We start from the raw sequence: 10000 nt of genomic DNA on the forward strand, positions 1-10000 counted from the left end.
ATAGTTGGTACAGTTATTATTATTTATGTTATAACCCTTTTATGCATAGTGTCCACATTTATGGATAATATATTTAAAGCTGTTTTAGGGCAATATAACATATAAACCACATCCAAATCACTTGCATTCATTATAATTTATCATTCTAATTACTGTTGCACTCTAGAATATTTCTCTCTTTACAAAACATTTACACAAATCCTCAAATTAAAGAATTGTTTTTTGTGAACTACTTAACTTTCTCAAGAGAGATTTTTTACCTCTGAAATGATCTGCATCATGCAGAAATCCTATAAAGTGTAACTTTTCTACTTGTTAAGGATATTGCCATATTTTGTTTAAAATGACATGTTCTATAATTCTATAATCAACATTAAATACTGTGTGTTAGACTTGAATGTTATTATTGTTTTTGTTGATTTCTTTTCATTTGTATCATGTTTCACGTGGAGACACATGGATGATCTATTTACGTTTTGATTTGAGTAAAATAAAAAAGAAGATTGATTAAAATGATTGATTTTAAGTAATACATAATATAAATAATTTAAAGAATCTGGAAATGCTTTAAAATCATTTAAGCATGAAAGGGTTAAAACAAGTGTCAAACTGAATCTAACAGCAATTTGAATAGGACTAAAAAAAAAAGTCCTGTTGATAAATACATCATGTTTCAATTTCTAATGCAGTGCAGTGTGTTTGGATTTTATGGATAGGAATAAATAAAGATAAAATTAAAAAAAAAACCTTCAATAAATAAAATAATGGTGCATGTTTGTCTAATGTGCCAAATATCTGAATAGTTTAAATTGTGTTCATGAAATAAATCTGTGATGCTATTATTATTAATTAGTAATCTATTGATGCAGATACATTTGTCCTCTTATGCCTCCATAGACCACTCCAAAATTGCAAAGGTCACCTGCTATTGATATTACCTGGATGATTAGGATATGTTTCTTATATTGCCTCCAGTAGTGAGATTCACGGTGTGTAATAATTAACCCTTGTGTTTAAGTCAGACTTCCATCTGTGGTATTCTTGGTCAAAATTGATCAGGCCCCTTAAAATGTTTTTTAAAGCATTTTTAATATATTCATTATGACCTATTGTTGCATTACACCTTTTAAGTAACCCCATTTCTAGTCATTATTATAAGATTTGCATTCCTTTGTGGTATTTATGGTGAGCAAACCTCACTTAGATTTAATTATACTACTTATTTTTGAGCAAAATAAGCACATTTTATGTTTCAGTTTGGATACTTTACAGAGACCAGAGAAAAACCCTGTTGCGTGATTGTCAAAGACTGGTTGTCTAGACTGATTTATCAAAGATTAAACAAGGTACTTGCTTTTTAAGCATTACTAACATAATCAGGTAAAGGGTAATGAAAAGTGCCAGATAGTGAAATAAACAACAAAACAACAATGCTTTTTTTTTTTTTTTGCAAACTGCATGGAATCAGTCACATTGGATGCAAAAATAAATAAGAAAATCTAAACAGACCTAAAGAAGACCTAACAAATAATAATCAGTCCCATTACTCACTTAAATACACTTTTACATCTTTATAATATATAGTTTACTTAAATGTGAACATGTTTACATAAGCATATCGATCTTTACCGTATACAGTAGTTTACTTACATACACTTATACAGGGCACTCCATTAATATTGCTAAAATCCCTTCTTTGCTCATATTTACCAAGGGTGCCAATATTAGCGGAGGGCAAGTGTACATCTTTACAATATATTGGGCTGAATTGTAATGCCAACTGCTCACCAGGCCTCTTTATCTGACATCAGTGCTCAACCTCACTAATGTACTTCTGGCTAAATGAGCAAATCTACACAACCATGCTCCAAAATCTAGTGGAAAGCCTTCTCAGAAAGAGTGGAGGTTATAATAATAGCAAAGGGGGACTAAATCTGGAATGGGATGTTCAACAAACATATAAGTGTGATGGTCAGGTGTCCACAAACTTCTGCCCATAGAGTTTTTTGTTAATTATAGAATTTGTGTGCTAATGAAAATGGGCAATTCTCCAAGCTCATGGTTTAGTCCCAGAATGTTTGACGAACTACTTCCTGGTCTATTTAACATTTACATGAAAAGAAGACGAACCAGAACACACATTATCAACTTTTTTAATTTATTCATTTTCTTGCTTTTACAATACTGTGCAGCTTGTAGATTACTATCAAGGAACTTAAGAGGCTCTATTAACTATTAAAAATGTGTTACTTAATCATTAAATATGATAGTAGGAGTTCATTATTACTTAAGCAGTAATTACCGAGTATTACATTTTTCCTGCAGAACTATAGTTCTAACTATAGTTCTTTCATAATAACTACTGATTAATTACAGATCACATTGGCATTAATTCCCAGTAGCTAAGCCTTACCTTCTCCCTGGAGATCTAGTACCTAATATACCTTAACTTATTCCAGTACCTTAGTATTTAAAATGTAAATGTCCGTATGAGCTATTATAGGTCTCCGCAGAGGAGCACATAGGAGCGCTGTTGTTTTATTTAGCCTATCAAGGCTTAAAGAAAGAAACAGAAACTACAAAAGTACAAATTAGTAATGTAGCAATGAGTAACATTAACATGTACGTCTTGTATGTGTTGTAAATAATTTACTTAGTGCTTTTTAAGTTACAAAACCCTAATGTCTAAATAGTAATGAATTACCATGGGTAATACTGTTCCTGATCATTATTAACCACTGAAGTACAGAAGGACTCCTGTCATTAGTAAGTTAAACAAATATTAACATTGCCAGACTTTTTCACACGTAAGACAAGAAGGGTGAAAAACTGTCACCTTTTTAAACAAATAAAATCATGGGAAGGCAATATCATAATTGTATCATTTACTTTTGAATTTGTGTTTTCTAAATTTATATGGTACCATAACAAAGACAAACTGTATGTTAATACGTGAAATTCTCGAGGGAATGTCGGACGGCGTGGCGTGGTGACGTAATGATGTGTACCGTTAATCGATCTTTGTTCTATAACATGCAAAACAGGAACATGAAAGGAATATACTAAAAGCAACTCATGTAAACACCTTAATCACAATATTGTCTTATTCAGGATAAGGTCAATAATTAGATTATTGCTGTCCATGTAAACGTACATTCTCCTTTAGGATTTTGTGGTAAATAGCAGAATTCATGTTTATGTCAATTATTACAAGTTGCCCAGGCCCTGAAGCAGCAAAGCATCCCCACACCATCACACTTCCACCACCATGCTTGACCAAAGGTATGAATTCTTTTTGAGGAATTTGGTGTTTGGTTTATGCCAGATGTAATAGGACCCCTGTCTTCCAAACAGTTCCAGTTTTGACTCATCAATCCACAGAACATTCTCCCAAAAGGTTTATGGATCATCAAGGTGTGTTTTGGCAAAATTCAGACAAGTCTTAATGTTCTTCTGGGTTAGCAGGGGTCTTCACCTCGCCACTCTTCCAGGGATGCCATTTTTGCCCAGGGTCTTTCTGATAGTGGAGTCATGAACAGTGACCTTTATTGATGCAAGAGAGGCCTGTAGGTCCTTTGATGTTGTCCTTGGCTCTTTTGTGACTCTTTTGAGTCATCTCTGTGCTCTTGGAGGAATTTTGGAAGGTCGGCCACTTCTTGGAAGGTTCACTATTGTGCTGAGTTTTTTCATCTGGAGATAATGGCTCTCGCTGTGGTGCTTTGGAGTCCCAGAGCCTTTGAAATAGCTTTGTAACCCTTCCCAGACTGATGTATTTCGATCACCTTCTTCCTCGATATTTATGGAATTTCTTTCCATTTTGGCATTCAACAACTTCATGTTGTTGAAAAAGCTCTATATGAGAGCATGAGTGCAATTAGGAGGGTGCTATTTTTCAGGATAAGATAATAACTGAGCAAAATATAATTCATGTTGCAATGTTTATAGCTGGGGAGGAGGAAATCTATAGAGTTCAAAAAGAAAGCAAAGGTTAAAGTGCATTTAGGATCATTAATCATGGCACTTAAAGAGTTACATTTTCTGTTAGCATAACTGTTAGTCTTTATTAACAGTCACGCAACAGGAAGAATCATTCACCGTATCTCCAATTTCCAACAAGTTAATTCCTCTGTCATAGGGGTATGAAAAATCTGTAGTAGCCTGGAAAAAAAAACAACTTGTTAGATATTTCTGTGGTTGAGCCAAAACTGACAAAAATGGGGGTTTGAACAACGTTGTTTTTTTCTGCCTATAATATGCTTAGAAAACATAAATATGTATGACCTAAAGATTACAGAATTATTTTTAATTAGGGCGAATTCAGGTATACTGGAACATCAGGTATACAGCGACAGTTTGACTTAGCAGCATTTGCAATATATTCGAAAGTGTCAAAATTTCACCATGGGCAGAGTTTTCCCTGGTCACTGTTTTAAATGTCCAAAATCCACTGTATATTTCAGTCTGTGTCACTTAGTTGTTCTCTCCCTCTGTCCTGTTCTCTTGGAGGTCAGACTTTGCTCTTTAGCAACAAAACTCACTGTGTGTGTGTACGTGTAGGTGTGCTTGTACGTGTGTGAGTGTGTGTGTGTGTGTGTGTGAGAGAGAGAGACAGAGAGAGAGAGAGAGAGAGAGAGAGAGAGTAAGTGTACACCTGGGGGCCCTTTTAATACCAAATAGGACATGATACACATTAACAAGGAGATTATGAATGACGTGAGGAAGCCCAGGGATGTTCTATATATGAGTACATGTACACTAAGAGCATGCTAGTTAGCAAACTGGAATCTTGAGTCACAGCTCTTTTTTAAAAAGTTATTTAAAGGAGGTCATTGTTAAGTTTATAGTAGTGGATTGTATTAAGGACTTTTCTTAGTGATACACGTCCACTATTGGGGATCATTTTCTTTTCATTCGGACATCGAGGATGTTGTATGTGTGACGTGAAGTGATTGAGGTAACGTAAAAAACGATAAAGATTTTTATCTGTTTTAGAAATAGACACTGCAGCACTGGAAAAGTTTCACAGTTAGGAGGAAATTTCTAAAAGAAGAAAAGCATGGAAGCAGAAATGGATGAGACTGTAAAACGGAGGGTGGGATATCACATCCAGCGGGAAGTCATGGATGAATTCAAAGTTGAGGAACTTGCAGAAAAATCAGATGTTCATATACCACTGAAGGACAAAATTAAGGAGTCAATAAGGTAAGAAATGATATATATTACATATATATTATGTATATTTTTACCTCTAAATCCTATCTGTGGCATCTGTAGCAGGTGACAGAGAATTTCAACACCATTCCCCTATACTGAGAAAAACCTGTTACTTAAAATGGAGGTTTAAGACCAGTTGCTAAACTCCATCTTTTTACAGTGTGTGATTGTGTGTATAATACTGCAAATATTACACTGTGACAGTAAAGGTCTTCAGATGATAAAGGTATGAGAGAACAGTGTATCCAAATTTCCAACAATAGAGAAAATAGTAAAAAGCTATTCTGGATACTAAGACTTTTAACATTGTCTCAGAAAGAAATATACAAATGCAGAGCATCATATCTGAATATGCTACAATAATAATAATAATAATAATAATAATAATAATAATAGCTGAAGCCGGCGATCTGGTGGTCAGTAGAAGATCGATGCAGCACACCAAATTTCAGCTCAGTTTTACTTATTTGAACTCTTTGAACTTAACTTCATTCCCTATGAACATTAATAGCGCCCCCAGTGGCCAGTGGACAGTAAGTGAGATTTGAGCCCCAAGATGTGCAGATGACCTCGGTGTGAAACCATGCAAGCACTCATGAGTTAGAGCTGTTTGAATAAATTAGGGCCCAACTCCTTAGAAATGATTGACGTAGGGTGGTCATGTTATTTACAAATGTCAACATGTTTTTGTTTATTATTGAGGCTCACACTCTCCTTAGTATTTTTACATAAAGATTATTACAAACTTGGACCCCTAATAATAATAATAATAATAATAATAATAATAATAATAATAACAACAACAACAACAACAACAACAATAATAATAATAATAATAATAATAATAATAATAATAATAATAATAATAATAATAATGCCTTTAGGCTATAATACCCAAGGTTGCTGTTCTGACTGAAGAATTCATGAGTGTTCTACAAAAACTTATTTTGTAAAGATTATACTTGATTTCATGTACTAAGTGGTAAATAAAGATTAGCTTGAAAGTGCATTGCTTTACATTTCTCTTAAATGCATAATTGTAAATTCTTAGAAGATTCTTCTAGGCTTTTCTAAGAACTGATTTTCTAACACAGTATGACCATACCAGCGAAACTAAAGAAAGACATGCCATTCATTTTTATTGTTGTTTAATGTCATGGAACATCTACAGTATGAAACAATTTAGTTCCTGTTATCACTTACTGTATATTATAGCCGCTGTAAACAGTGGTTCCCTTACCAGCATCCAGCCAATTTTTTCTCTCTCATGAACGTAGGTACCTCATGAATGTAGGTTCATGTTACCAAGAACTATTCATCCCTCAGTCCTGAAGACTTTCCCATGATGCAGAAATGTACAGATTTACCTCTTACAAAGTGCTGACACTGGAGTTTCATTTCAAAATGCTAAATAAGTGTCTCCTTGCAGAAAAATTCATCCTCTCAACAATTTCACATTTATATCCATGTAGAATGTCCACCATACAAGCTCATTTGAATTAGCGGATACTATAGAAATGATAATATATTAGAACAAGCACTTTAATGTAAACCTGTGGTTTCAATTACAGCTGTAACTACAGCCAGAGCTGCTGTTATTAAAAAATCATTGTATCCTACGGACCAATTGGATTTGAGAATTCAATAGTGTTGTGCCATAAATAACATTAACATAATTTTGTCTTTTATTTTATTTCAACTTTGGCAATACATTTGTTGATGAACTCTATTTTATTCATGTGGGAATGATGTGAAAATTTGAATTGAGCTTGCTTAAAGCATTAAATGCATTGTAATGTCCTCACTGACATAATGAATGTCTGAAAGATTGTCACACTGAATCCCACCTGTCTGTGAGCCTTGATGAGTCAGGGAATGAAAATCATCCTACTTGAGTCTCACCTCAGTCTCTGTGCCAGGTGTTCTGGTCCTCGTGTGAAGAGCTGCTTTCTGTCGTGTATTCCCCTGCTGTCATGGCTGCCACGTTACCCACTCAGAGAAAACGCTTTCGGAGACCTTGTCTCAGGAATCAGTGTGGGCATCATGCACCTGCCGCAAGGTTACACACATACACACACACACACACACACATGCATACACTTCTAAGTTCTTCAACACTGTACATCTGAGACAAAAGTAGTAGTTCGGTGAATTAAATTCTACATTGAAAGCATACTTAGTTGAAAAATGTTTACAGTATGTGTTTACTGTGTATGAAATTGGCTTCTTTAGCTTTGCACTGGTGCTACAATAGTAATGCAGGTAACAATTAATTGTAGTTGATGTCACTCCATATCTTTCTGTATATATCTGCCTCAAATGTCACAGAGACTTCACAATATGCTTTAGGACACAGTATTATTTAATGTAGTCCAGAAAAATGAGTAAATCTTTAATTGTTTAATTAAACACTATAAAAGTTTGAGTGCAGTTAGCCATTAGGCTTCTGCAATTCTGATTTTTCCCTGCTCATGGTTTTCCAGTTTAAAATATTGCGATAAATGATGTAAATGTTCAGAACTGGTAGCCTAAAGAAGACAGGAAAATAAGCATTTTCACCATTTGAGTTTTAGGAACAGTGCAGAAGTGTAAAATAATATTACCAGCCATACAGTCAGGAGATAAAGTAACTGTGAAAAAGCAGGTGGATGGTGGATTTTTAGTACACCATGTGGACAAGCGTGTGCACCGCTTACCTGGGGAAGATATGACACCAGGATGTACTATGGGAAAGCTGGCGGAGGAAATGTAATGTTCTGAGGCAATGCTCTGTTGGGAAACCTTGGTCCTGGTATTCATGTGGATGTTACTTTTACATGTATCATTTACCTAAACACGGTTGCAGACCAAGCACACCCCTTCATGTCAACGGTATTCCCTAACAGCAGTGGCCTCTTTCTGCAGGATAATGCACCCTGCCACACTGCAAAATTGTTCAGGAATGGTTTGAGGGACATGGCAAAAAGTTGGCTTATCCTCCAATTTCCCCAGATCTCAATCCGATCAAGCTTCTGTGGGATTGTGGTGGCTAAACAGGTCCAATACATAGAGGCCTCACCTCGCACCTTACAGGATACCACATTGCCAGATACCACAGCACACCTTCAGAGGTCTTGTGAAGTCCATGTCTTGACGGGTGTGGGTTTTTTCCTAGTATTTTAATTGTAGTAGAATTCATTATCACACATTGCGTGATAACATTGTTCCATTTCTAGAAGTGTTGCAATATTTTTCAAAGCAAGTATATATAGATTTTATATAATATAGGTGAGAAAGGTGTTTTAGCTATAGCTACAAAGCCTCATATCTCCAGTCTAAAATTAAAGAAGAAACATTGAATAGTAAACATGTTTGTGTTGATCAGCTACATTTAGGGTGAACTATTCCATTAAGACTGATCACAAAGCACCCAGGGACACATAAACACATCAGAAAAAATGTTTGTCTGTGTGTGAATAGGCATGGCATATGCACTGCTAGCTGCTGTCCCACCTGTGTTTGGCCTCTACTCATCTTTCTACCCGATCCTTCTCTACTTCATCTTTGGGAGTTCTAAGCACATCTCAGTTGGTAAGCATATGTATGTATATATATATATATATATATATATATATATATATATATATATATATACACACACACACACCACACACACACACACACACAACTGGTATAAATCATACACATTCTGTTGTAGGTACGTACGCAGTGATGAGTGTGATGATCGGTGGTGTGACAGAACGGATGGCTCCAGATTCAGATTTCATCATCTTGGGCAATGTCTCCAATGCCAGTTCCATAGACACTGTGGCCCGTGACAATGAGAGGGTCAAGATTGCTGCAGCGGTTACCTTTCTATCTGGCATCTTTCAGGTTTGTTCTGTGTGTGTGTGTGGGTGTGGGTGCGTGAATTGGCTTTTCCATTCCAATAGTTTCGGAGGGGACTGTTTGTCAAAAATAGGCTATCAGGTGCTTTTTTGTTACTGGTCTTAGTAAACCATGCTTGGCCTTGTAAACCACTTTATGTGTGTGTGTGTTTTACATAAACAGTCATTGTAAACATGTGTCTCAACAAACCATGATACTGTTGTCCCTACAAACCTGTGAAAATTCAGGTGTGTTGTATGTCCATGGTTTAATGCGCAGAAGTAATTTTTTTAAGTGGGATGTATCTTAGTGGGGTCATCTGACATTGTTTGACAGGGGTGTCCCTCTTAACCACAGTGGTGTCAGGTTGTCCTCATAAACGCTCTGTGTGTGTGTGTGTGTGTGTGTGTGTGTGTGTGTGTGTGTGTGTGTGTGTGTGTGTGTGTGTGTGTGTGTGTGCAGTTGCTCTTAGGTCTGGTGAGGTTTGGGTTTGTGGTGACGTATCTTTCTGAGCCTTTGGTTAGAGGCTACACTACAGCAGCAGCCATCCATGTCGTTGTGTCCCAGCTTAAATACACATTTGGGATCAGCCCGAACCGCTACAGTGGACCTTTCTCCCTTATATATGTGCGTATCACACACCCACACCCACACTCACACCAAATATAAACATGTGTAATCATACAAAATCAACTGTGTGTGGTCAGTGGCCTCAGCTGAGGGTAAAGGGAAGACTTGTCATGTCTTGTCATGCCTTTAACATGAGCATCTCAGCCTAGCCCTTGCAGTAAAACACAGTCATTAATCCATTTGAAATCAGGTCTTTCTCTCACTCTCTCTTGCTGTTTGTCTCTGCTCAGACGGTCTTGGACGTGTGTTCTTTGCTGGGAGAGACAAACATTGGGACACTGGTTGTGAG

The 10000-nt window shown here is 36.2% G+C and overlaps 1 protein-coding gene across 1 annotated transcript in view; it reads left to right on the plus strand.

Moving 5' to 3' along the window:
* Window positions 1-4682: 4682 nt before the first annotated feature.
* The window catches only part of LOC108265629 (solute carrier family 26 member 6), a 14808-nt gene continuing 9490 nt past the window's right edge, over window positions 4683-10000 (plus strand). Inside the window, exons 1-6 of the mRNA XM_053680369.1 lie at window positions 4683-5202; window positions 7134-7273; window positions 8674-8784; window positions 8912-9087; window positions 9544-9708; window positions 9942-10000. The exon at window positions 9942-10000 is cut by the window's right edge and continues 94 nt beyond it. Coding sequence (XP_053536344.1) covers window positions 5057-5202; window positions 7134-7273; window positions 8674-8784; window positions 8912-9087; window positions 9544-9708; window positions 9942-10000 — 797 coding nt within the window. The 5' untranslated portion in view covers window positions 4683-5056. The remainder of the gene's footprint in view (window positions 5203-7133; window positions 7274-8673; window positions 8785-8911; window positions 9088-9543; window positions 9709-9941) is intronic.

The sequence above is a fragment of the Ictalurus punctatus genome, chromosome 5 (assembly GCF_001660625.3).
Source record: "Ictalurus punctatus breed USDA103 chromosome 5, Coco_2.0, whole genome shotgun sequence".
Lineage (NCBI taxonomy): Eukaryota > Metazoa > Chordata > Actinopteri > Siluriformes > Ictaluridae > Ictalurus > Ictalurus punctatus.